This window comes from Melopsittacus undulatus, chromosome 14, assembly GCF_012275295.1.
Source record: "Melopsittacus undulatus isolate bMelUnd1 chromosome 14, bMelUnd1.mat.Z, whole genome shotgun sequence".
NCBI classification, from domain to species: Eukaryota; Metazoa; Chordata; class Aves; order Psittaciformes; family Psittaculidae; genus Melopsittacus; species Melopsittacus undulatus.
Window position 1 is genome coordinate 1,237,343 of NC_047540.1, and position 26,898 is coordinate 1,264,240.

General features: G+C 62.8%; 2 protein-coding genes across 3 annotated transcripts; one reads left to right on the plus strand and one right to left on the minus strand.

Annotated features, from left to right (window-relative positions):
* The first annotated feature begins 321 nt into the window (after positions 1-321).
* NHSL3 (NHS like 3) lies at positions 322-22,115 on the plus strand. Of its 2 annotated transcripts, none has more exons than XM_034069121.1 (7): positions 322-509; positions 16,144-16,299; positions 16,732-16,787; positions 17,763-17,880; positions 18,240-18,356; positions 18,459-21,290; positions 21,447-22,115. In XM_034069121.1, the coding sequence occupies exons 1-7, from the start codon at positions 329-331 to the stop codon at positions 21,467-21,469; spliced, it is 3,483 nt and encodes a 1,160-aa protein (XP_033925012.1). In that variant the 5' UTR covers positions 322-328; the 3' UTR covers positions 21,470-22,115. The 2 variants fall into 2 exon arrangements, with proteins under 2 accessions (XP_033925012.1, XP_033925013.1); XM_034069122.1 differs by lacking the exon at positions 322-509 and adding an exon at positions 6,860-7,105.
* Positions 22,116-22,673: 558 nt separating this feature from the next.
* YARS1 (tyrosyl-tRNA synthetase 1) lies at positions 22,674-26,887 on the minus strand. The gene is made up of 14 exons (XM_005140302.3): positions 26,857-26,887; positions 26,719-26,783; positions 26,296-26,442; positions 26,055-26,230; positions 25,779-25,908; positions 25,421-25,501; positions 24,998-25,090; positions 24,683-24,818; positions 24,434-24,519; positions 23,853-23,988; positions 23,603-23,697; positions 23,303-23,496; positions 23,051-23,192; positions 22,674-22,947 (listed from the first exon to the last, which is right to left on the minus strand). The coding sequence occupies exons 1-14, from the start codon at positions 26,870-26,872 to the stop codon at positions 22,837-22,839; spliced, it is 1,608 nt and encodes a 535-aa protein (XP_005140359.2). The 5' UTR covers positions 26,873-26,887; the 3' UTR covers positions 22,674-22,836.
* Between the last annotated feature and the right edge of the window lie 11 nt (positions 26,888-26,898).

Sequence of the window (26,898 nt, forward strand, 5' to 3'; positions counted from 1 at the left end):
CGCTCTGCTTTGCTCCGGTTCCCTCCTCTGATGCTCGGGATCACAGCGGTGGGAAAAGCGGATCCCAAAGGGTGGGAGCAGCCCCCGGGGGGGGGCGCACACCGAGGGGGGGGTCACCCGGTGCCGGTGCCACCGGAGCCACCTGCGGGCGGGGGGGGGGGGGGGGGGGGGGGGGGGGAGGGCCCCGGTGTGGGCGGAGCCTCCCGCACAGCTCCGCCCCATAGAAACTTTCCTCCTGCGGCGGGCGCCGGAGCGGGGCCGGGGCCGGGAGCGCGCCCGGGTCCATGGGCAGCGGCCGTCGGGGCCGCGCCGGGCGCTCCCCGCGGCCATGGCCGCAGCGGCCGCACCTGCGGAGGGCGGAGAGCGGAGCCCGGAGAGCGGCGGAGCTGCGGCCCCGCAGCGGGGCAAGGCCCGGGCCGGGTCCCTGCGCCGGGCACTGAGCTGGCTCCGCGGCAGGAGGAGGAGGAGGAGGAAGAGCGGCGGCTCCCCCGGGGGGGCGGACGGGAGAGGTGAGGGGCGAGGAGGGCACGGGGGGGATGGGAGTGGGTGAGGAGGAGTCGGGTTGGGGACCATGAAGGGGTTGGGGTGAGGCCACTGGGGGTGGTGAGCAGGGACATGGACGGGGTGGCCAAGGAGGGGTTATGGAGGGGTCAGATTGGGCCCATGGAAGTGGACAAGAAGGTGTTGGGGTGGGGGGCATGGAGGTGGCCAAGGAGGTGTTAGGGAGGGGTTGAGGAGTGGTTCTGGCAGTGGCCCAAGCGGAGTCACAGTGGTGGCCATGGAGGTGGCCAAGGAGAGCTCAAGGTGGCCCTCGAGGTGAACAAGGAGAGGATGCAATAGAAGCCAAAGGGGGCCGGGGTGGTGACCAAAGGGAGGTCTCCGTGGTGGCTGGAGAGGAGTTGAGGTGGTGACCAAAGAGTGCTCACAGTGGTGGCCAAGGAGGGTCGGTGGTGCTGGCTGTGATGGAGGTGCTGGCTGTGATGGAGGTGCTGGCTGTGATGGAGGTGCTGGCCGTGGTGGCAGCAGAAGCAGCTGAACCGGGGGTGAAGGACGTGGTGGCCATGGTGGTGGTGGTGGTGGCCATGGGGGCTGTATGGCCGCGGTGGCTGCGGCAGCAGCAGGCAGGATCCAGCATTCCCTGGTGCAATCTCGCCCCGGCCCCGAGGGCTGGTGCCGGTTCACTGGGTAGGTTCTCTCCCCGCTGAGTCAGAAGGTCACTGGGGCTGAGGGAAACCTGGAGGGATGCCAGACGCTGCCTCCTCCTCCTCCTCCTCCTGGGAAGGGTGTTTGCGTGCTCCAGGTGTGGCCCTTCCTGCCCTAGATATGGCCTCACCCCAGCCCGTCTGTGGGGTGCTGCTCCATAGCCCAGCCACATCCCTGCCGCCTGGACCGGTGCAAGGTGCTGGGGGTGCCCTTTCCTCTTTGCTACCCTGGGGCTGTGTTCCAGGGATCCATGGGCTCAGCCCATGACATGGGTGCTGTGCTGGGTGCTGACGTGCCTGGTCACGCTCTTCCCCTTGGTGCTTGCCGTGCAGCAGTCGGTGTCCTGGTGCGGTGGAGGTGGCACCGATGCATGGGAGCAGTGCTCAGCCTGTGCCATCGGGGTCATGCTGCTGCCCTCGCTGCGGGGACATCACCACGGTCATGTCAGGGGAGAGGCTGCTCCTGTGGCACCCAATTGCCTGGGACTTTCTGCCTCACTCTGCCCCAGGGGGTGAATTCCCATCACCCAGAGCATGTTCACTGCTTGGGAAAGCACACGGAGATCTCAGATAGGGCAGGAGCGGCTGTGGGGACACGGAAGGGTCTTGGGAAGAGGCTGAGCTCTCTGCTTGAGCCGCTCCATCGGATGCCGCCGGTGCCGCCTCCTGGCCCATCACGCATGGACGCGGCTGCCACGGCCCAGCGCTGAAACCTGAGCAGTAAAAGAGATGTGCTGGAGCATGTGATGTTCCTCTTGCGGCGCAGAAACGCCTCCAGCAGCGCTGCCAGCCCTTGCCTTGCCTTTTATTTCCTCCCCCATAAAGCCATAACATCACCAGCTGAAATGCGGAGTCACTGCTTGGGGACCTCCGGCCACAGCATCCCTCACATGGATCACAGGATGGTTTGGGTTGGAAAGGACCTTCAGATCATCCAGCTCCAACCCTCTGTCCAGCCCAGCCTTGAACACTGCCAGGGATGGGGCATCACCAGCACAACCTGCTCTGTTGGATATCCCTGCATCCAGGAGAGCTGCCCCATCGCCTGCCCGTGGTCCATGCTGGTGATGCAGGGGCTGTGCAGTGCCATGGCTCAGCCCTGGGCTGCCGGACCGTTCCCTCCCCTCTAGGCTGTGCTTTTGGCTGTGCTTGCTCCGTGGTACAGGGTGGAGAAGCATCCTGGATGTGCCCTGCACCAGTTGGGAATTGTTCTGTATATCAGCTGGGAGCTGTGGGATGGGGAGAGCTTCAGCAGGTCCTGGTGGCTCCGGGTGCCTTCCCTCTGGGTGTGCAGTGCTGGAGTGGTTTGGATCAGGCCATGGCCCATCAGCTCCATCGCTGCTGTTCCTGCAGGTGGCTTTAGTTGTGGAGTGGGGACCTGGCATGTCCAACCGTGCCTGTTACATCCTGGTTGTGGGAAGGGACTGTGCGGGATGCTCAGGATGGGGAAGGGAGGAGAGAAGCTGTCCTAGGGAGACATAGGTTAGGACCAGTTCTCAGCCTGGGCATCTGCTCGTTCATGACCTGGGTGTTGGTGAGGTTGGAATTGCTCAGCACTGAAACCATGGGAGCAGGAGGATGAAAGCATTTCCACTTTGGATGAATCCCATGGGTCCATCTAATCAGGGATCCTATCTGTGGCTGCCCAAACAGCTGAGCTGTGTAGAGGAAAGGCACAGTACAGTAATCCTGCTTGTGGGCAGTTCCAAGCTCCCTCTCCCGTAGGGAACAGCAGCAGTTTTGGGGCTGGAAGCTGAGTCCTCTCCCATTTCCCATCTGGATGCTCAGCCCTGCTTGTGCCCCATTGGCTCAGCATCCCCCTTTAGGCCAGTCTAACCCTGCTGCAGGCTGACTGCTGCTGTGAGCTGCAGGGCCACATCCTGCGGTGTGCAGCAGCTGCCAGGGTGCTGCCAGCCCCGGGCTGTTTTACCTGTACACAGCCCAGCTCCCAATGACCCCATCCCCACAGCATCCCAGTGCCTCACCATTCCCCTCTGTTTGTTTCCACAATAACCTTTGGAGGCAGAGGAGCCATTAACCCCTGGGATGGAGCTGAGGCAGGGATTGCAGCTGGGCTGTACCAAGGGTCCAGTGTGGAGTGAGGCATTGGGGTGCTTGGGCTCCGCTTTGCTCCTGGGTTTTCCTTGCTGGGAGCAAGGAAGCTGAAAGCTGTGCTGAAGGCAGCCTCAGTGGCACCATGGCAGAGAGGCTGCTCCTGAGTCCTGCCACCTGCCAGGGGCTTTAGTCTGGATTTGGCTCCAGCTTTATCCTGGTTTCGCAATAGTCTCCTTAATTCACACAACATTCTTGGGAACTCTCTGATGAAGTGAAGGAATTGATGTTCCAGAAGGATTAAATTGGGGTTGGATTCTTTTCTCTCCCTTTCTGATGCCAGATTCATCCAGCAGCAGATCTCCTGACTGCGATAGACACATACCGTGGGGTTATAAATAAAGCTCTCGATGGGCCCAGCTGCTTTATAACATCAGCAAGTGCTCGTACACGGCACGAGGTGGCTTTGCTCTGCGTGCAGTGGGGTGGCAGCGACTGGGCTGCACTGGGGACTGTGCTGGTGGCACTGGGCTCAATGCTGTGCAGTGCTGGAGGCAGTGTGGGGCTGCCCCTGTGTGCTGGTCTGATAAGAAGAGATGTGCAATCTCGCCGGGCACTCGGTTTCCTCCATCCCCTGCTGCTGTGTGCTGCTTGCTGTGCTGTGAACATGGGCTGTGTGGTTTAGTCCTGAGCCCTGCTGCTTGCTGTGCTGTAAACATGGGCTGTGTGGTTCAGTCCTGAGCCCTGCTGCTCCTGCTCCCAACGTCATTCCCGTGTATGTGTGGGAATGGATGTGTTAACGTGCACAAGGCAAAGAGTGACACTTAGAAGATGTGAGCAGCAGGAATGCCCTGCCTGGCCTGGCCATGGCGAGCGGCCCTGCCATGAACAAAGAGAGGTGTGTCTGCAACCACAGCTATTCCACCTGGAGACAACTGGAAGAATTACCCTCGCGAATAACGTTCCATAAGATCCGATAAAACTATTTCGCCGGAGTCATATTTCCCTTTAGGAGGAAGCTCTTATTTCATAAGACAATCTCATCATTGACTTGTGCTCCGGCAGCGATGGAACATAAGCTGCTGGGAGGTGAAGAGCTGGGCAAGCACCAAGTGAAAAAGCATTTCCCTGCCAAGCCGGAGCCCGAGCCTTGGGCTGGTCCCTGTGGCTGCTGCTGTGCATGGGTTCAAAGCAGCTCATCCAGAGCAGGGAGCTGAGCTCCTGCTGCTCATGGGCCCACGCTCCGGCTGGAGCAGGAAATCATCTGAAACCCTTCTGGTTATGTATTTCTGTTAATGATTGGGGATCTCAAGTGGGCTTTGGTGTTACCTTTGCCTCGCTGAGCTTTGCTTCCCTGGGAAGGGAACAAGGGCTGAATTCCTTTCTCATTCAGGCATCTCAGCTCCTGCTCTGTTTGCTTGGCGACAGGGTTAGGAAACACTGGGAATGATGGGGAAAACACCAGGAGGGAGGAATCGTTCCCCTGAGCCAGCACGGAGGGGTCCCTGCCCCTGGTGTGGGCTGGCCCTGCTGCCTGAGGGAGTGTGTGACTGTGGGACATCAGATGTGCGTGTGGCGGTCACACTGTGATGATGATGGTGATGGTGATGATGAGATAAGTGTCTATCTCATGAGCAGCTTCCCCCTGCTCCCAGCTCCGTGCTGTTATCAGAGTGCTCTCAGTGAATATGGCTTTGGAGGCAGCATCCCTTGCCCCCACTTCCCACCAGGCATTCCACAACTGGGTCTTGTATCGTGTCTGCTGTGCTGGCAATCGCATGCCAGGGAAGCTGTGGATGCTTCCCTTCTCCTGCCGTGTTTTCCCAGTGGATTTCTGGGCGCTGTGATTTAACCCCAGCTCTGGGAGGAAGGATGAGCACAGCCAGGGGCAGTGCAGCCTATCCGTGGGTTTCCAAGGGGTTTGTGTCTATGCAGGTCTATGGGGATGCTGGAGCTGCTCCAGCCACCAGGACTGAGCCATGGGCCTCAGGGGGAAGCAGGAGCCAGGTTTCCACGTGGCTCTGAGTTACCCCATTGGAATTGTTCCAGCTCAGAGAAGCCGCTTGGATATTTATGGCACACGTGGGCTTTGCTGGGCTCCTGGGGCTCAGCTCCTGCTCGGAGCCCCCTCGGTGCATCCGAGGCTGCGGCTGGGGGCGGTGAAGCTCTGGTGCCGGTGCTGCCAGCATCCCCGAGGCAGGTGCTGGAGCGGTGGGCGTCTGTTTTGGGAAGTGTCTCGCTGTATCTGGGGCAGTCGCAGGCTCCAGCCTCTCCTTTGCTTGCAGAGAGAGAACTGGAGCCTCCTGTGTCACTGGGGAGGGGACTGCGTGGCATGGGGGGGGGTCTCTGCGCCCTGCTTTGGAGCCGCTGTGAGGGGATGGACATCCCAGGGAGGTGCTGGGCAGTGGGAGGAAGCCCTGTCCCAGGCTGGAGATGCCCCTTGTTGATCTGAATCCTCATCCTTCCCCCATCGGTGGGCAGAGACCTCTCATTTACTGCACTTTTGACCATGGCCGTGTTTAATCCTGGCTGCCCTGAGACGGAAAAGCTGCCCCTTGAACTGGGTACAGCCAATAATGGGAAAGAGGGGATAGCTTTCCACTGGATCCCCCATTCCCTTAACAGCTCCCACTGCAGACGGAGCAGCAATGACTGGGGACAGGCCCTGTCGGGGGCACAGGGTGGTCTCTGCTGTGCCTTTGGGGCAGCAAACCAAGCTGGTGAGAAACAGAACCATCAATATTCCACTGGGGAGAAGGAGCCTGAACCCACTGCCCATCACCTCGGAAGGTCAGCACAGAGCCGCCGCTTGAGCTTTCCGCTTTATTCCTGGTTTTATTCCCCGGTTTTGTGCCCTTCCCGCAGCGCCCTCCTTCCTATTTATCCCAGCCTTTGATGAATCACCTACAGAACTAAAACATCGCCAGCAGGAGCTGCCCCCTCCCTGCCCTCGCAGCATTCCGTGTTCCCATTGGAAATGCAGAGGGAAAGCCGGGCTCGGGAGGGAACAGGCTCGTGCCCGTGTTTCGGGCTTGTCCGTGCAGGGTTGGGGCCGCGCTGCCCATGCTCTGAGCTGCCCGTTCCCTGGCCGCTCACTGCTGGAAACCCCCATTCGGTCTGGAGCAGCAGGGAGGGCGCAGGATGGAGGTGCCAGCACCATGAGCTGACCTGGACGCAGATGTCCCTGGGTCCCCCAGTTGTGTGACTCGTTCCAGTGCCCATGGAGAGAGTGGCAGGGGTTACATTAACATCCACCTTCGGGCATGTGGGTGCTCGCCCGGAGGTTGCGCTGTGCTTCCTCCTTGGAAACCCCGTTCTAGCCTCGGCCGGGGTGTCCCTATGGGGCTGGGACCCCCCAGGAGCGGGGCTGTGGCTTCAGTTGGGGCTGTGCTCAGGGGCAGACTCAAATGGTGGCCGCTCGGTGGAGCGTGGCGAACTGCGGGGAGGTGGGAGCGGGGATGGAGGCGGGCGCCGGGTCCGGTTCTGCCGACGGTTGGGGACTGATCTCCCTTCAGCCGCCTGCGTTGGGATGGGGCTGGGAGGGGGCAGTGGGATCCGAGGGATGACTCGGGCCAGGCCCCTCCTCTCCGCCTGTGCCATTGGCTCCGGCGCCGCCGCCTGCGGGAGCCGAGCTCGGTGAGCAGGAGGGATGGGAGCCGGCGGCTGAGCCGCTGCGAGCCGCGGCCGCCCGGGCCACGCCGGGGCCTCGCCATGTAACCCCTCGGCCTCCTCCACCGGCTGCGGTGGAGGGCGAGAGCCGCTCATGGGCAACGCGCACCGCAAGAGGAGCCCGGCGGGCGCCAGGACCGGCTCCTCATGGCTCTTCGGCCGCACCGGGAAGCCGGGTACAGGTAGGAGCCATGGGGGGGCTGCCTGGGGACGGGTCCCGGCTCCGTGGCTCCTGCGGGAGCGTTCGTTGCCCTCTGGGCTCCGCGGTGTGGGGCTGGGCTGGAGGCTGCGCTGTCAGCCAGCACAGGGGCAGCCCCTCCGGCTGCACGCAGGGGCACCGGCCGTGGGCTCGCCTGCGCTATCAGCACCCGCTGAGCTTTAGTTCTCAGTTTGGGTCTCCAAGCCGTGTCCCAGAGCAGGGACTCGGGGCTGCGGCGTCACCTTCCTCCCTGTGCCTGGGGAGCGGCGGGTTTGGGAATGTTTGTGGAGAGCACCGGGATGCTCCCCACCCTGTATCCATCCTGCACAAGTGTCCCCCTCACTCGGGGCCTGTCTGTCTGTCCATGCTCTGGTTACTCTGCTGCTTTATGCTCTGGCTCAATGGATGCAGTTGGAAAGCCCAGGAGGAGACGTGGGGCAGGGAAAAATCTTGTCTGTGGGGAAATAGGGGTGGGGGAAAGGGTCCTGCACTGGTCTGGAGCCACGTATGGAATCACCAGCCCTGCAGGGTGCTGGTCCTGGTGATCTCCCTCCATGGTTCCTCCTCTGGAGCAGAGCGATGCAGGCAGGAAAGGTCTCTTGCAGAAACCTCATCCCCATCCCACAGTTGCTGATGTCCCTGTCGATGTTGTTAAACTGTCCCCACACCACAGCCTGAACCAAAGAAGGGACTTGATGGGCACAAGAGCAGGGTCTGGGGCCGGTGGGAATGGGATGAGACCGAGAGGGGTTGAGGGGATGGTTTCCCTGCCAGCCCTGTGTGACCCCTGTCCCCACCATCCCTCCCATTTCCCTCGGTCTTTACAGCCCAGGTGAGCTCAGCTGAGCCTTCCTCAGGGACAACAGGGCTGGAGCCAACCCCTCACAGGCTTGGGGGGCCGGGATGGGGAGAACCCAGCAGCGCTCAGGCTGTAGCACCCTGGGGAAGCTGAGGCACCAGTCCCCAGTGCCCTGTAGCTGTGCAAGGACAGCATCTCCTCTGCTGCAGGCTCCGCTCTGTCCACCTCACCCCCACCACAGTCATCCTATGGCTGTGGTCTCCGTGCAGGAAGGGCTTGGTGCCACCATGTTATAGCTGGGTTCCTGCTCTGCCCTGGCTCTGCCCTGACCTGCAGCGATGCAGGTGATGGGGTGAGCGCCTCCCTGGGCGAGGTGGTTTGTGAGCATCCCCAGTGCAGCTCTTCCCTTGTGCTGTCCCTATCCAGACCTCTCCGTTCCCCACCAGGCTTGGGTGTCCCTTTGCCAGTCCCTAAACTGGGACTGTGGGGCTGCCAGTGTGCTGCCACTGCTGCCCTTCTCTAGGGATTGATGCCCGGGGGAAGGATGCCCTGTGCCATATGGGACCGTGCCATAGAACTGGGGGGCAGACCCTGCAAGGCAAAGGCCATGGGGTGGAAGGTGCTGAGAAAACATGGGTCGAGTTGTGTTTGTTCTCTGCAGCAGCTCCATGGCAACCGTGCAGTGGCCACAGAGCCAAAGAATTTGCATTGTGTCGCTTCAGCATTTCGGAGGGCGCAGTGGGATCACCGGCTGGGGGCAGGGTGCCCAGCACCCAACCACGGGACCCTGCTGTCGCTCTCCTCTTGCCCCTGCCCTGCCCACAGACCTTGGGTGCTTCTGGAGTTTGGGTCAGAAGCTAATTGCATATGGTGGGCAACTGGGTCAGCATCCCCCAGTTCTCACCTCTCCATCCCTGGTTGCTTTGGGAGCACTGGTTCGGTCCCATTGTTCCCAGTGCTGGCAGGTCAGGCCTGGGCAGGCACCAGCAGCTGCCTTTGTGCTTCCACCATGTGCAGGGTGGTGTTGGGCATCCTTTGATGCTGAAGCATCACAGCAGCAGTCCCAGGCCCAGGGCTGTCCAGGCAAGAGCATGGCTGAGGGCTAATGGCTCTGCCTGCTGCAGGCAGCTGCCTGCAACCTGCGCCCTGCCTGGGTGTCCCCACTGTGCTCCATCAGTGCCAAACCCACATCCCTGTGCTGGAGCAGAGCCCTGCTTGCTCCGGGTGCATCCCCTGCCTCTCCTCCCTGGGATCATCCACAGCAGGAGCTGCTGGGGAAGGTCCTTGAGCACGAGGGAGAGCAAAGCCTCCTTATCACCTCCTTATCGGGATGGCCCCGCCGGGCCCGGCTGAGTCAGGGTGAAAGAACGTGGCACCCAACCAGGCTGCACCCATCCGATGCACGGGTGCCGGGCCGGCTGCAGGCACACACGGTTCGGGTCAAGCCCATGGCCATGAGGCTCCAGCAGCAGCTCCAGGGTGGGCTGAGCGGCTCTGGGTGTCTTCCAGCTTCCCGGCCGCTCTCTGTGCCAGAGCCATGCTGGGCCGGCTCCGTAAACAGCCCCGGAGCAGATAAGGGCAGGGGCCCGCCCGGCATGGGATGAGCCGGGATTTACACGGGCGGTTCTCCAGCGCGCCGGCAGCCAAACCCTTCCCGGTGCCCCTGCCTGGTCCTGGAGCACGGGAGGGGGTGAGGATGCTGGAGAGGGGCTCTTCATTAGGGACTGTGGGGTAGGACATGGGGTGATGGGTTCAGACTGAAACAGGGGAAGTTCAGGTTGGATCTAAGGCAGAAGCTGTTCCCTGTGAGGGTGCTGAGGCACTGGCACAGGGTGCCCAGAGCAGCTGTGGCTGCCCCATCCCTGGCAGTGCTCAAGGCCAGGTTGGACACAGGGGCTTGGAGCAGCTGCTCCAGTGGAAGGGGTCCCTACCCGTGGAGCTGGAGGAGCTTTAAGCTCCCTTCAACCCAAACCACTCTGATTCCATGATCCATGGATGTCCCAGGCAGGAAGCTGCCTCCAGCGCTCAGCTCTGACATGCCACTTCGTGCCCACTTGGCAGGCTCCCCGTCACCAAGGGGCAGGGATGGGACCTGCCGTTGTGTTGCTGGTTATCCCCCTCCAATTTGGTGGCAACTCCAGCCCCATCTGACAGCTCCTGTCCTATCTCCTCCCCTCATCCCACATCACTGTGTCCATCTCAATCCCTGTGGAATACGGGCAGCTCCTCACTGCTCCCTGCCAGCGCTGCTGAGCCAGGTACCTGCAGGCAGCAGTAGGGTTGGGAGCTGCTCGCAGGACGGTGGATCCCTGCATGGAAAAACCTGCAAGGTCTTGTCCCTAATCCGTCTCCTGGGTTTGCTGCTGTGTGGAGCCAGGTACCTGCAGCGACAGGCAGGCTTACAGAGCACCGGGTACCGGCAAACACGCCAGGCATGACGGCACGTGCCATGGGGATGCACAGGGAACCGCCTGCATGGGAGCTGGAGGAGAGGACAGAGGGAAGGTGAAGCTGTGATAAAGCTGTGGACTTTGGCAGGAGGAGGTGCTGGGGTCTGTCCCCATCCTGCCCCTGTGCTGCCTCCGAGGCTCTTCCCTCTCCCACCCTGTGCTCCCCACCTGGGCCCATCCCGCCTGGATCCGGCTCCTGGCCATGGAAGGCTGTTATTTACCTTCAAACCTGTTTGGTGGCTTCTTGGGGAGGGGACGAGCGTGGGGTGGGGATGTGGTTGGACTCGGATGGAGGCTCCGCTGGGCTGGAACAGGGGCTGCCATGAGGCACAATCCGGTGTTGTGGTGGTCCTGCCCGGGGCTGGGACCCCACATGGCTGCTGCCAGACCCTTGCCCTGGCTCTGTGCTACCACATGGAGCAGGAGACGTGTGTCACCACATGCACTGTCTGTGGGGCATGTGCAGGGCAGCAGAGAGGTCAGGGCCGAGTTGCACAAGTGTTATGATGCTGCCAGGACAGCAGCTGTGGCTGGGTGATGGTTCTGCTCTGAGCCTTCATCCCTCGCCATGGCCCTGCTCACAGGGGTGATGCTTTCTGCACCGGGACTTAGAGGAAGAAAACTGACCCGAGTCTGTTTTCCTGTCTGAAATGAGTCTGATTTCAGCCTCTGCGTGGGATTGGGCTGGAGCATTGAGCCAGCAGCATGCACCGGGTTGGGTTTATTTGCTTTGTGGAGCTGTTTTCCTGCCTGAAGCAGCAGCCCCCATGCGAGGCCAAAGGCAAGGAGCAGCCCCCTGGGCTCGCAGTGGGGGCTGTGTGATCACGGCCATGATAAACATGAATGTGCTCTTATCCTGCCTGCAGTGAGCATGGTCCTGTGGCGTGTCCAGGGCACAGATCCTATGCAGAGGGAACAGGGGTGGCCAGGGTGGTTGTCACAGCCCCTCAGCAGCTCAAGGCTGGGGCACAGAGCAGGGCAGGGTCGCCCAAGCGGGTGCCAGGTCCCAGCTGGGATCATGGAGCTGCCTGAGCTGATGAGGCCAGGGAAAGATGGGCACGCTTGGGCTCGTAAAGAGCTGTCATCGATCCTGATATTCCAGGGAGATATCCCAGCAGGGCTGCTTGCACCATCCCACCAGCAGGGGAACTGGCTGCAAGGGGAGAGCCTGGTTTGGAGGGGAAGAGGGGCTGGTGCTGGAGCACAAGGGCTGGATGTTGGCACAGAGCACAGGGGCTCTTGGAGCTGTGGCAGGGCCCCCATGCTCATTGCTGTCTCTTGGGGCTGGAGTTCATGGTTCACCCCATTAGTGTTACCTATGGCATCTGCAGCAACCGCCGCTTTGCTCCCCTTCAGGATGGGAGCAGAGCAGTCCCCAAGCCCTGGTGCACGCCTGGGAGCAGTGTGGTGGAAGGACCCCCACAGTGTTGGGAGAGCATCATCCCTATGGGGCAGGGGTGTTCCTGCTGCCTCCTCACCCCCAGCTGTGGGAGGGGGGAGCAAGGTCTGCATCCCACCGAGCAGGACCCAGCAGGCAGGATCCCTCCCCTGGGGACCTCACAGCCCCTTTCCCCCCCCCTGCTCCCACTCCTCCCCATTCCTCCCCGGTGAGTCAGTGGTGGAAGGGGCAGGCCGGGAGCTGCTGCCTGTTCCTGCCTCCTGCCGCAGGACCCACTGCTGTGCAGGGAGCAGACAAGTCGAGGCAGTGCCGTGCAGGCAGAGCTGGATGCTTGCAGCTGGGTCTGGCCTAACCTGCTGCTTGCAGGAGGCACAGGCCTGGCAGGGACAGGAGCCAGGATTGTGTCCTCCGGCCCTGCCCAAGTGAAGAGCAGCATCGGGGCTAAGCCAGGGCCAGGAGGGAGCTGGACCAGCACCATACCCCACTTGCAGCATCATTGGCCCTGGGCTGTATGGCCCCAGGTGTGCTCCTTTGGGGTCTCAGCTCTGGTCCTCCCCTTGGGCAGCCCTTCCAATTCCCACCCTAGTGTGGTGGGTTCCCTGGTGTTCCCTGCCCCTTGCTGTCAGTTTGCCTCACTGATGGGATGCTTTGCTCCCTCTGGACCATTGCTGGCACCGACAGCAGCAGATACCAGCTCTGAGTCAGGGAGAGCATCCTGGAGAGGGTGCCCGGCTCTGAGGGACCTCCAGCTCCTTCTCCAGGAGGATCTGCTGCCATGTGGATATGAGACACGTGTGTCAGATCAGTGCTGCTGAGCCTGGAGGGGATGGGGCAATCCAGGGCATGGCACAAGGAATGCACAAGGGACAGGGCACCTGCTCCAACTGGGTGTGCTGCTACCGGCACCAGTGGCTTCCTCAGCCCACCAGGATCCTCAGGCTGTGCCGCAGGATCAGGCCTCTCTCCCTCCTGCCTTTCCCCCTGTTCCCCATCCCCTTTGCAGCAGGTTTCTCTGTTGACACATGAGGCAAGGAGGATGCAGTAGTGAAGCTTGAGGAGTGGAGGGGAAGCAGAGGCTGCTCTTCACGTACCACCATGCTCCAGCCCTCACCATGATGCTCCTCCATGGCCAGGCTCTGCTCCAGCCCTCACCATGATGCTCCTCCATGGCCAGGCTCTGCTCCAGCCCTCACCATGATGCTCCTCCATGGCCAGGCTCTGCTCCAGCCCTCACCATGGTGCTCCTCCATGGCCAGGCTCTGCTCCAGCCCCGGTTGGGTGGTGGCCGTGGTGCCCTGCCCGGATTATCCTTTGGGGATTGCAGAACGATGCTGAGCTCCTCCTGCCCCAAGCCACAGAGGTGTCTGTGTCAGCAAGGGATGCTCCTGAGGCCCTCTGGGTCCTTGCAGGTGATGGGGCCCATACAGGGAGGAAGAACAGGGGCTGTCTGTTGGCATTGGGAATGTCCTCACGGCAGCGTCCATCAGCAGACCTGGGTCCTGGACCCCTTCACCCATGGGAGGCTCTGTAGGGAGATCCCAGGCTCAGCTCCATCTGTGCAGAGGTGGATCCCGGAGGGCTGGAGATGGGACTGGTGTGTGGTTTGGCTGTGTTTGCCTGAGGCCCTCACAGGGCTCATGACGAGCAGCCCAGAGAGGAGAGGGCAGCACGTGGCTGCCTGCTTTGTGCATCCTCAGCCCTTTCATTATATCCCTTTTCCACTTGTACTGTGCAAAGGGCTGGGAAGCGACTGCCTGTGGCTGCCGGCACCTTCTGGGTGAGCCCTTCCTGCCCCAGTGCTGGGTTATCCATAGCAGGGCACTGCTTGTGTTTGCTGTTAGGGGCATGAAGGAGATGCAGAAATCCTTGCTAAGCCTGGATCTGCCCAGCCAGGGACACAGAGGTGCCCTTGGCAAGGTTAAACTGTCCTTGGGCTGCACATTCCATGCCTGAGGTCTGGTGGGACCCTCGTGCTCTGCTTTGGGTGATGCTGCTCTGAGTGCAGCCCAACCTCTGTCTTGCTGCGGTAAACCCTGGGCACAGCCCATGGGGAGCTGGTGGGCAGGAGAAGGTTATGGCTGGCACCAGGACCTCACTGCTGCTGGGTCAGTACTGGGAGATCTTCACCTTATGGGGCAAGATGCCTGTAGGTGGGAGGGATGGAGCTCCCTGAGGGACCTGGGGCTGATGGACAGGGCAGATCCCCTCCTGCTGGGGCACTGGTGCTGCAGGGATCCTGCCTGCAGCCCCCCCAGGAGCACACAGCCGCTCCTGTGCCCTCAGTGCCATGGGCCATGCCAGCGCCCGGCCACTGGCACTTCTGCCCCTGCCTTCACGTGCCCTGTGCCCACTGGTTAGACTGGTCCAAGAGACTTTGCTCTCCCATCGCGCTGCTGGCTCCTGTGACCGTGACAGAGCCGTGCTGGGTGCCCTGTCCCTAAGGACCAATGCTCCATCATAGCTCATGTACCCCCGCCATGGGCTGAGCCGTGCGGGGATCGGGGCTCTCCCTGGCAGGGCTGAGGGGCTGCTGTGGGTGCCAGGTCCCGGGGTGCAATGGGGATGAATGAGGAGCAGGAATGCCAGGGGAATGCCGGCACCATCGGCTCTGCTGTGCCATATCCCAAGGGCTGGTGCTCACCGGTGGGGAAACTTCCCAGCTCCTCCCGGCTGTGGGAGCGAGCAACTGGTTTGAGGGATGCTGTGCCCGGTGGGGAGCAAGTGAGGGGGGTCCTGGGGGTCAAACAGGGGGGAGATGGGGAAGTCCCATCCCTGAGGCTGTGGATGCGGTGGCTGTGGCTGTGCCGGGCAGGGAGGAGGCGGGGGCCGGGGGGTGACGGGAGGCCAGAGGAGGAGCCCCGCTCTGCTCCCGGAGCAGGGTGTGCGCAGCCGGGGCTGTCCCCTCCCCGCACCGGAGCCCGTTCGGCCGCTGAGCATCCTCCTGCCGTGCGGATGAGGCCGGGCAGCGGCAGCCTGGAGCACGGCACGGCCAGAGCCGCCCCGGCACAATAGGCAGAGCCCCGGAGCTCCTCCCCGGTACCACCATGGTGGTTTTCATGGGCAGGAACCTCTCCTCGCTTCTGGCTTTCTTCAAGAAGAAGGGTGAGTGCGGGAGGGAGAAGCGCTTTGTCCTTACACAACCCCGGCCCCCAGGACCCCCCGGTCCTGGCACCGCAGAGGGCAGGGATTGGGGCTGCCATCCCAGGGGGATGAGCAAGGAAGGTCACCCCAGCCCCAGCATCATCCACTGGGAAGTTAATGGAGTAAATCACTGCGCTCCACTCGCCGGAAGGCGGCTCCGAGTGTGCGGGAGGGGAAAAGATGTTGGGCGAGGGGCTGCTGGAACTGGGAGAGAAAAGGGCTGAGGGGAAGAGGAACGTGATGGGGGGGACGTGTGTGGGTATTTGTGTCCCCTAAGGACCCAGCACCAGCACAGGGGTCCCCTGTGCCACCACCTGCGCTCCCAGCCTGGCCATGCTCCTTGTCCACTCGCCATGCCGGGATGCTGGGGAAGCAGAGGCCAGCATGGCGCGGCATGGAGAGAGCCGGCTCCATTGTTAGGGCCTGCTCCTTTGTGTGCCAGAGCGCAGCCACCTCAGTGCCTGGCCGGGAGGGGACAGGGGCCATGGGGCCACAGGGGATGGGTGCGTGGTGCTGGGGATGCTGAGCAGCAGGTGCCTGTGTCCCTGGGTGCGGCCGCAGCTCCAGTGCTTCCCTGTGCTCATCCTGCCCCTTCCTCAACCCCAAACTGGGGGTTTCCAGGCAGTTTTGAGGCTTCGCAGCAGGCAGGGGCAGGCAGGGATGGGCAATGCCAGGAGCAGCCCCCAGCCAGCACCTGGAGCCTGTTGTGGGCACCCCCGGGTGCTGGTTTGCAGGAAGGGGGCTATGAGATGAGGCATGAGTCGCCCTGTGCCAGCCCTGGTGTGGCTCATGGGAACCCCAGCACCCGGGGGACTCAGTGGGAGGATTTGGGTCCTCTGTGGTCTCAGTTTCCCCTGTCTGGGCACAGGATGAGCCTCTGCTCTTGTTTTGCAAAGCCTGGGGATGATGTAACCGTCCATAGGGAAGGCACCGGATTCCCATCCTTGTTTCATCCCCCTGCGCTGCCCCTTCTCTGCTCAGCTGCCCACAGCACCCCCTGAACTCCCTGCCACAGAGGTGCTGGGGAGGAGGAGGATGCTGTGCTCCAGCCAGTGGGGAGAAATCCCTGTGGATACAGCCCAGCTGCGGCTCATTGACCAGCCAGGCAGAGCGGAGCAGGATGAGGTCCCCATGGGCTTGGTGTCATCACCCAGCGCAGGGGCCACATCCTGTGCATCTTGGGGTGTGCTGCCTGTGCCCCCCCAGCCACCCCGAGCCCTCTGTGTGTGCAGGCGCTGCCAAGGGGGAGGCGGAGAAGCGGCTCAGTGTGCAGTACACGGCGGGTGAGGGATGTCCCGACAACGTCTTCTTCCCCTCCACGCGGCCCCCGCACCTCGAGGAGCTGCACAACGAGGCCCAGCAGGGGTTGAAGTCCCTGCAGCACCAGGGTAGGTGCCATAGAACCAATCCCAGCCTGGTTTGGGTTGGGAGGGACCTTAAAGCTCATCCAGTTCCAACCCCTGCCACGGGCAGGGACCCCTTCTACTGGAGCAGCTGCTCCAAGCCCCTGTGTCCAACGTGGCCTTGAGCACTGCCAGGGATGGGGCAGCCACAGCTTCTCTGGGCACCCTGTGCCAGCGCCTCAGCACCCTCACAGGGAACAATCCCTTCCTTAAAGCCAACCTCATGGATAGCACCGGGGGTGGCACAGGGACACAGAGGAGGACACAGCATCAGCTCCTGGCTGGCTGGGCTGCATGGGCGGTGCGATGGGGCTGACCAGAGTCCAGTGCTGGGGCTGGGGCAGTGCTGACGGGGCCGGGAGCCCTGTCCCTGCCTGGTGGCTCCGCAGGGATTCAGCCCCTGCCTTCCCTCCGCAGAGAAGCAGAAGCAGACCAAAAGTGCCTGGGACCACGGGGACACCAACAGCCTCCAGGTGAGCCCTGAGGAGCTGGCTCTGCCCCAAGGGTGCCATGGGGCTGAGGGGCACAGGGTGGCTCCTCTGTCCCCCATGGCTGTGTCTGGGGGCAGGTGGGGAACCAGCCCCATCTGCAGGACCATGGCTGGGGGGGGGTTATAGGCACGAAGGGGCCGTGTCCCTTCCTGCTATCCCAAACCACTGTCACCATCCCTGTCCTCAACCTTCACATGTCCTGCCCTGCTCTCTGGGGCTGTGCCCCAGGACCCCCACCCTGCCCACATCCCTCTGTCCCCCCTCGCACCCCACCGGTGCTGCCGGTGGCCCTGAGGAAGTGGGGGTGATGGGAACCGGTATCCATGTCCATCCCCATGGCCAGGCCCCTCCCTGGCTGCTGACGAGGGGGAGCTCCCCCTATCTTGGCTGTGCTTTGCTGCTTCCCAGGGCTCTGACCCCGCTGCCAGCACCTCCCTGCCCCTGTTTGCCCAAACCCGCTGGCCCTCGGCCCCATTAACCCCTTGGAAGCTGGGAATGGGGAGCTCAGGGATGGGCAGAGCCCATGGAGAGCTCAGGGTGGAGGGGCCGGGTGGTGTCACACTGATGTGTCCATCCCAACCTCCCCCCGTGCTCCGGAAGGATGGGGGACACGGAAGGCTCTGCCCATGGCAGGGCTGTGCTCAAGGGGTGCTGCTGCCTGCCTGTCCCTGCCCCCCACATCGCAGCCCCCCAGCTCTGGGGCACAGCAGATGCCATGGGGCTGCTGTCAGCTTGGTGTGGTTCCCAGCCCTCCATGGGGCTGTGGGGCCGTGTGGGGTCCCTGGGGCCGGTCCCGGCCCCGCTGCTGGTGGGAGGACTCTGGATGCCGGCGCGGCTGACTCAGCCCTTGGCCCTCGGAGAAGCTTTTGTCTGGGCTGCAGTTAGAGGCAGGGAAGGGGCCGGGCAGGGGTCGGGGCAGCTCCATCCCCATTGCCTCAGTGCACTCCCTGCCCACAGTCCTGCGCATCCTCGGAGGATGACAGCGCATCCATCCGGAGCCGCGCGGCCTCCAGTGCCATGGACAGCACCTCCGAGGATGCCCTTTCCATCCGCTCCGAGATGATCCAGCGGAAAGGTACCGGGGGGGGCACAAGCCAAGAGGGTGCGATGGGATCCGGGGTGCATGGCAGGAAAACCAGGCTCTGCTTTGCCATGGCCGAGAGCCAGAGCAGGGATCTGGGGCCCTTGGGGAGAAGTGAATCACTGGGGCTGAGTCAGAGCATTAGGGCTGGGCGAGGGGGACAGACGGACACACAGACACTGCCTCCTCCCTGCTGGGCCTCCTCTGGGCGGCTGCTTGGCAGCTGCTGGTGCCTCTCCAGGCTGCTCCGAGCGCCTGAGCCCGGCTCGTCCTGGAGCATCTCTGGCAATGGAGGGGTGCTGGGACACTGGGAATGCCCCCGAGGCAGCTGGACCCATTCATGCCTCTCACAGGTTCCACCTTCCGCCCGCATGATTCCTTTCCCAAATCCTCGGAGAGGGCTGGCAAGAAGAGGAAGGAGAGGAGGACGACGGTGCTGGGCATCCCCCAGCATGTCCAGAAGGAGCTGGGTAAGCATCAAGGGGAAGGAGGGGGATTTTTAGGGTCTGGTCTCATTGCCCAGGCTCTGTTTGCCTTGGGATCACACTGGGTTCATCTCTCCCTGCTCCCAGGTCTCAGGAACAGCCGGGAAGCCAAGGGATGCATTGAGGCTGATGGGCACGGGGGCACCCGAGCAGCACAGCCCCTGCTGAACGGGGGGCAGGTCTCCGGTGACGCCATCCGCATCCCCACCATTGACGGGAAGCTGGAGCCTGTTCCCGGAGGAGCCCGTGTCTGCCTGGGAGCCTTGGAGGAGGCAGATGCGGCTCTGCAGAAGCACATCAACCGGGTTTACTACGATGACACATTGCTGGGGAGGAAGACAACGGCCAAGCTGTCCCCGATGGTGAGGCCGAAGTCTCTGGCCGTGCCGGGCATGACCACCAACGCCAGCCCCCCGGAGCTGCTGAGCCCTGTCATGTCCATCTCACCCCAAGGCACCTACATGTCCAAGATCATCCCCAACGCCATCCTGCCGCCCATGGTGGACGTGGTGGCTCTGACACGCAGCAGTGTGCGCACCCTGAGCCGCTGCAGCCTCGTGGCCTCCAGCCCGGCCTCCGTGCGCTCCCTCACCCGCTTCTCGGAGCGCAGCACCCGCAGCCGGGAGCACTCCTCCTCTAGTGACACATGGAGCCACTCGCAGTCCACCGAGACCATCGTGTCCAACAGCTCCACCATCTCCTCGCAGGGGGGGTCTGAGCCCCGGCAGCCCCAGGCAGGGCCATGTGGTGAGGGGGATGCTGCTGCTCGCTCCGACACCGACCAAGTCAGCATCTACAGCTCCACCAGCTCCTGCTCCAAGCCCAACTCCGGCCCCGTGCCCACAGCCCCCAGGCTGTTGGTGCTGGCAGGGAGCAGTGGCCGCGCATCCCCTGCCTACAGCACAAGCAGCCAGGCGGAGGGCTCGGACACGGGCAGCCTGGCCAGCGAGCGCTCCTCCACCCGCAGCGTGTCCCTCAGGAAGATGAAGAAGCCCCCAGCCCCACCTCGCAGGACCTATTCACTGCACCAGGCGGGTGATGGGGAGCCCAAGGGGCTGGGGCTGCCCCCCAAGCCCGACCGGCGCTCCCAGCGGGAGAGCAGCGCTCCCTGGTCCCCGCCCCCAGAGCCCTTCAGCCCTGCAGCTGAGGATGAGGTCTTCTCCCCATCATCCCTGAGTGAGACCAGCAGCCTCCGCTCCGAGAGCCTGGCTGGTGCCAGCTCCCCCGAGGCACCGCGGGGCAGCCCCGGGGTGACGGTGGTGCTGAGGGAGCCGCAGGCTCAGCCCAAGTGGAGCTGCCCCGATGGCTCTGACCGCACCATGTCCCCCTCCAGTGGCTACTCCAGCCAGAGCGGGACCCCCACGCTGCCCACCAAGGGGCTGGGACCCCCGTCTGTGTCCCCGGGCAGGGCTCAGCCACAGAAACCAGACCGGCTCTGCTCCCTGCAGTCACCTGTGCTCTCCGTGTCCTCATCCCTCACCTCCATCTCCTCCTCAGCCTCGGACCCCGCTCCCCCCGAGCCGCTGCCGTGCCGCTCGGAGCGGTTCATCATCCCTCCTCACCCCAAGGTGCCCGCTCCCTTCTCCCCCCCACCCACCAAGCCCCAGCACCCCACGGCCGGAGCTGCCTCCCGGTTGCCTTCACCGGACCCACCGGTGCCCAGCGCTGCCCGCACGGAGCCTTCAGCCAAGCCCAGCACCAAGTCCCCGCCGCCATCACCACCTCCTGCCTACCACCCACCTCCACCGCCGGCAAAGAGGGCAGAGGAGCCCCCCCCGGCCACCAGCGAGGCCCCCACTGACACTGCCTGGCCCCCGCCGCCGCCGCCGGCTCCCGAGGAGCACGATCTGTCCATGGCAGACTTCCCCCCTCCGGATGAAGCCTATTTCTGCAGCCTCCCCGATGCGGCGACCGCGTCCGGGCAGAAACCGGCACCGAGCCCGGAGGCTGCTTCCTCCTCCTCCTCCTCCTCGTCCTCCTCCTCCTCCACCGCATCCTCACGCAGCCAGCAGCAAACCCCGACGGCCGCAGCATCGCCGCCGCCTGCCCCTGCTCTGCCCCCTCCTGAGGCCGCGGTGCCACCACCACCACCTCTCCCCGTGCCCTCAGCTCCGGCTCCGCTGCCCCTCCAGAAGGTGGCCAACGGCCTGCGGGCAGACCCCAAGAAGGAGCCGGTGCCGCGGAGCAAGAGCAGCCCCGTGGCCAAGGAGGACGCCAGCCTGCCCATCGTGACACCCTCGCTGCTGCAGATGGTGCGGCTGCGGTCTGTGAGCGTGGAGCCAGGCACCGGCACCGGCACCGAGGAGCGGCCGGCACCGCAGAAGCCTGTCCGCAGGGCTCTGTCCACACGGCAGCCCCCTCCTGCCACAGAGGCGGTGCCTTCGAGCCAGCTCCATCACGCAGTGCACCTCAAGGCTGCTGCTTTGGCCGCCGGGGAGGCTATGGGGAAGCCGGTGCCGCAGGGACCCGAGGGGCCCCCCGGTGATGGGCAGCTCTCCCCCAGGCACAAGTCTCCAGCATCCACTGCCAGCTTCATCTTCGCCAAGAGCTCCAAGAAGCTGGTGCTGGAGACGGCCCCGTCCCCCATGGCACAGGCTGACCTCAAGAGGAATCTGGTGGCTGAGCTGATGAGCTTCTCGGGGCAGCGCTCGGCTGCAGCTCAGCAGGGCCCCAGCAAGGCTCAACCCCACCGAAAACCCGGCAAGATCCCTCCTCCGGTAGCCAAGAAACCTTCGCTGGGTCCAGGGCCGGTTCCTTCCCCGCTGAGCCCAAAGGCGCTGGGCGCAGAGGCACCGGGATCCCCTGTGCTGGATGGGAAGGCCACGGGGGTGCCGGAGGAGAGCAGGACTAAGAGCGAGCCCATGGGGATGGAGGGCAGGAGCAGCGCGGAGCCACCGGCTCAGAACCTCCCCACACAAGGTACGTGGGTCCAGCTCAGCACCACCATGGGCTGATGCTGCTCTTGTGCTCAGGATGCTGAGCCTGGGCTGCGCTGGGGGGCACTGGGAAGCACTGGGCCAGGCTTGGGGCAGGGAGCTCAGGGTGGCTGATGGGCTCTTCCCTCCTGCCTTGCAGATGGACGGGGAGACACAGCCTGAAGGACGGAGCTGCAGGACTGGTGCCCCCGTGGACAGGAATCCAAATCTCTCAGGGACCTGGGCAGGTCAACGGATGAGTGTGGAACTGTCACCTAACTTAATACAGGAAGCAAACAGCCTTAGCCTCCACGGCCTTGATATTTATGCAAAAATGGTGTTGGTTTCACTTTCCTAAGTACTACAGCTTTACTTTGCTTTCGTTTTTTACTGGACTCGAGGCCCGTGCCCGGAGCCAGCACCTCCCTCCCTGAGCAGAGACAGGAGCACAGGGGCTGAAGATGCTGGAGCCGCTCTGCTCCCGGCCAGCGAGGAACTGAAGCACTTTGGACGAGGGAATGGGAAGGCTTCGGCCACAGCAGTGCCTGAGGGACACAGGCAGGAGCAGCATGAGATGGAGGCGCTGGTTGGGAAGGGACCAGGGCCCTGATGGAAAGGCAAGAGGAGCTCTTGGCCAGCACTGATCACTGGTGCAGGGGGAGCCCCTCTGGGCCCCAGGGTAGAGCCTTGCTTTCTGTTTCTGTAGCTTGGGTCATGTTCTGATTTCTTTGATTGTAAAAAACACCAAACCCAACCAAACCAAACCAAACCCAACCAAGCCGCTGCCGAGTGGCTGCTCTGTACCCGGCTGGTAAACCTGATGAGCGAAGCTTCCTGCCTCCTGTGCTTCCTGGCTTATGGCCACGGCCTCACCACACAGCACTGCCCTTCCCACTGGCACCGAGCAATGGGGCAGGCACAATCCTGGCCCTGCTGCCTGCACAGAGGGCTTGGGCAGCACCAGACCCCAGGAGCAGCTCAGCCCCCTTCCCCTGCAGACAGACCCCAGCGCAGTCAGCTTGACATTTATTGGGGTTTACAACAGACAGATGGTTGCCCAGTCAGTGTTTAAGGCCTGTGTCCCCCCCCAGGGCTCCTGGCCATGGAGCAGCACCAGCCACGGCCACAGCCCCAAGCATGGAGATGGGGACGGTGCCTGCCTGGTGCTGGGCAGCTGCCCCCAGCTCTGATAGCAGCAACACAGGTTTGAGCAAGCAGCTTTCCCTTTCTGCCCTGCTGCAGCACCCACACACTGTGCCAGTGGGGACCAGCAGCAGAGCACCCAGTCCATACTGGGAGTGAGCCAGTGGTCCCAGAGTAGAGCCACAGCACAGGTCACACAGGTCCTTTAGGTGCCACCGCCAGCCCCAGCTGAGCAGGCCAGGGGGATGCTGGAGGCAGCTCTCCATGAGAGCAGGCTGCAAACTGAGTCCCAGAGCCCCCAGGTCCTGCAGGGCTGAGCCCCCAGCTCAGAGCACCGGGGAGGAGATGGCAGAGGCGAGGAGAGGCTGAGGTGCTGGTGGGACCCAGGCAGGAGGCACTGGCACTGGTTAGCTGATGCTCCCACCCTTGAGGCTCTTGCAGGAGACTCTCCCCAGCTTGGTCAGGAAGTTTCTCTGCTTCCACTGGGCCACACAGTCCTCAGAGACACGGAAGTCGGCCTGGGGGGCAGAGCAGGGGGCACAGTCATGCTTGGGCTGCCAGCAGCAGACACAGCCACTAAGTGCCAGCATTTGGGGTCACACAGAGACAGTGACATCTCACCTGCAGCTTCTCAAACACCTTCTTCTTTGGCTTGAGCTCCTCATCGGGCTGCCCACCCTCATACCCCTCCACGTAGACGCGCTCCCCAGCACAGCACCCGGCCGGCGGGTCCAGGGGCTCCACCAACCGTGGCTCCCCCAGGCTGCAGAGGGGTGTGAGGGAAGCAAGAGTCACCCTGAGGCACCCTCAGCCCCACAGGGGGTCTGGACTGCACCCCTGGAGGGGTATGTGCCCCCTGTCCCCTTCTCTCACCTGGAAGCACACAGCACCATGCCCTGCGACTCCACACCCCTCATCTTCTGGGGTTTGAGGTTGCAAAGCAGCACCACGAGCCTGTCCTGCAGCTGCTCCTTGGGGACAAACTGCACCAGGCCACTGACCACAGTGCGGGGCTCAGGCTCCCCCACGTCGATCTTCTCCACGTACAGGCTGTCAGCATCCGGGTGCTGCCATGCAGGAGCAAGGTGAGGAGCAGGGAAGGGGACAGACCCCTACAACCCCCGTGTGCCCCCATGTGAGAAGGTCACTCCCCTCTCCCCGTTGCACCCACACCTTTTCCACACTGATCACTTTGCCAACGCGGATGTCCAGCCGGGATGGGACCACGTTCTCCGGCTCCGAGTTCTTGGTGCCCTTCTCTGCAGGCTCTGCAATGCAAAGGGAACATTCACACCATGTGGCATAAACCCAGGGAGCTGGCCAAGCCCTGGGGAGCATGCAGAGACCCTGAATTCCCTGGCTCCATCCCAACCCATCCTGCTTGGCCAGGACCCATTTCCCCGAGGTCCCAGCACCTCCTTACTGGCTTTGGAGGGGTCAGGATACGCTGCGTTCGTCAGCTTCTTCAGCTCTGGGCTGTTGAATTTCTCTCTGATAGGGTCAAGCAGCTTGTTCAGGGCCACTTCCACCGAGTTCTTGAGGTCCCCAGGATGCACAACCTGTATCATGACAAAGAGACAGGTTCCTGCAAGGTTTCCTCCAGGGCAGAGGAGTGACAGAACCTGAGTCACTGAGGCCAGAGAGGTGGGAACTGCACAGAAAGCAGGGCAGGGAGATGAACCCCAACCCTTGGCCTCATTCCCACTTGGACACCAAAGCCCCTTTTCTGGACAGTTTTGTTTCCAGCTTCACCTGGGAACAGCTGAAAACAGCCCAACTGCTGCTCTGCTCCCAGATGTGGCTGCCGTGGTCCTGTCCTGCACCAGGACAGTTGGCACCACATCCTTCACCCATCCTCTCACCTTTGGGCTCTCCTGAGTGGGAGCACCCTGGCCACCCTGCAGCCCTTGGGCTCTGCTCCACACCTCTCCCAGTGCTGTTCTGAGCCCTCCAGAGAGCCCCCAGGAGCCCCAGGGACAGTGCTCAGTCCCCACTGGCACTCACCTGCTCAGCAAAGTCCTTCTCCAGGGCCTCATAGGCTGTGTAGGTTTTGTTTCCTCCCCATTTCTCCTCTCGCAGAACCACAAACTCTGCCACACACACATGTTAAGGCTCAGATTAACTCAGCAAAGACTCCCTGCTCAGCCACATAACTCACCCGCCCCAGGGCTGGGAGCAGCACCCAGGAGACACAGGTTCCCATCCCCTCCTCCTGCCCACAGGAAAAGCTCGACCCAGTGCCAAGCCCCTCACCTGACTTGAGGGGAAAGAGGACGTGCTTGATGAAGGAGAGGACCCCGTTGTTCTCCACGTTCCCTGGCTCACAGAAAGCTTTCTTCAGCTTCTTCTTCACATCCTCCTTGCGGTCCAGAAGATCAATCTTTGAGTCCTGCAGGAAGAGATTTCCACAGCCCTTTACCCTGTTTCTCCCCCAAAAGAGCCAGCTCGTGCTGGAGTTGCTGCAGCTTCATAGACCTCAAGAACCCTTGGGGTGCAGCCTCTCCTCTCCCAGCCATTAACCTGTCCCCCTGCAGAACCCTTGACCTCAGCCACTGCTCAGGGACCAACCTCTTCTGAGGAGCTCATTTTGCTGCCTGTCAGCCCAGGAACCATGGGGTTCATCAAATGGATGCGCTTGGCATAGCCCAGGGAAGGAAGGTACTGGGAAAAAGCAAAGTGACAAGTCATGGGTAACGCTCCTCTGAAGAGCAGCTTTAACTCACAACCCCTGCGTGCTCCTGGCCCGGGATAACTGGGGACCCAGAATAACAGGACCCCAAAAGCTATCACGAGCTCATAGGGTGCAAAGAGCCACAGCCAGGAGCGTGTGGCAGCAATCCAGAGCACTGCTGACCAGCAGAGCAGCAGCAGCAGCTGTGAAGAACACAATCAACATCACAAGCTCACTTCTCCCAATGGATCAGTGAGTGTTTGAGCTGTGCCCCAGCCACCAGCACAGCAGAGAGCTCAGAAACACCCCCATTTACTGACCTTCTCTGCAAAGGTGAATATCTTCCTCTGATCAACTCCTCCAAACTGGGCATCGACCTTGAGGTATTCCTCATCCAGGGCCTGCAGAGACACACACAGAACACTGAGGCTGGGCTCAAGATCCCACACTCCAGCTGTGCTCAGCCTCCAGAGTCCTGCCTGTCCCCCAGGATCTGCCCAGCCTCTGCCAGGGCATTCCCACCCCAGGAAGAACAGGAGCTCTGCAGGCTGCCTCCTGTCCTGCAGCTCTGTGCTTGGCTTATGCTTTGTGCTGCTGCCGGGTGGAATATTGGGATGGAATATAAGGACCTTAGACTTCAGCCTCATGTGTCCCTGCACCTGCCTCACCACAACCTACCTGCAGGCTAGGGTAGAGCAAACCACTCAGCAATGGATGCTCCACCTCCTTCACCACCTCTGCTCCTGCCTTCTTGGCGTCGTGCTGCGTCACCATGGACGAGAGGCGATACACGTCCAGCGTGTATTCCCTGTGGAAGGGGCAGCACCGTGAGCACCAGGGAGGGGAACACCTTTTAGTGCTGCTTGTGGCTCCATCGAGGAGCCAAAGGCTGGAGACCCCTCCACTGTGTTCCTAAAGGAGCAGGCTCGGAGCTCTCCCTCCTCACAGCCTCACCTGCTGAGCTGGTAGTCAGTGCCACGGACAAACTTGAGCTTCTCCAGGGGTACCCCGATGCTCTCCAGCACGGCTTTGATCACGGTCTCATAGTAGCGCGTCCGCAGCTCCAGCAGCTCCCAGGGAGCCTTCATGTTGTCCAGGTACGCATGGAGGTCAGCGAACAGGATGGTCACCTACAACAGAGGGGGTCGGTTCCCATCCAGCCGCTCGGTGCCAACCCCCCCTCCCGGTTCCGTACCTCACATCCGGCCTTCAGGAAGTCCGCGATCTTGGACATGGGCACGAAGTAGGCGACGTGCGGCTTGCCCGTGGTGGCTGTGCCCCAATAGATCCTCAGCTCCCGCTCCTTCAGGATGCTCATGAGCTTCTCCTGCCCCAGCACCTCCTGTGCGGGAGGAGCGAGACCCGACTGAGCCCCCGGGGAACCGGATGGGAACCGGATGGGAACCGGATGGGAACCGGCTGGGAACCGAGCCCGAGCCGAGCCCGAACCGAGCCCAAGCCGAGCCCGAACCGAGCCCGAACCGAGCCGAGCCCGAGCCGAGCCCGAGCCGAGCCCGAACCGAGCCCAAGCCGAGCCCGAACCGAGCCCGAACCGAGCCCGAACCGAGCCCGAACCGAGCCCGAGCCGATCCCAGGCCGCACCCCCCACACCGCACACCTGCAGGTTCCGGGTGATGAGCTCGTACTTGTCCTGCGGGCCGGGCACAGGCTCCATGGCGGCGGCTGCAGGGAACGAGTCGGTGTTACCGGATCCCCCCCCCGGCCTCCCCGGTACCCCCGGCCCGGCCCCACCAACCTCGGCCCGGTTGCATCAGCCCCGCTCGGCGCTCGCTCTGTC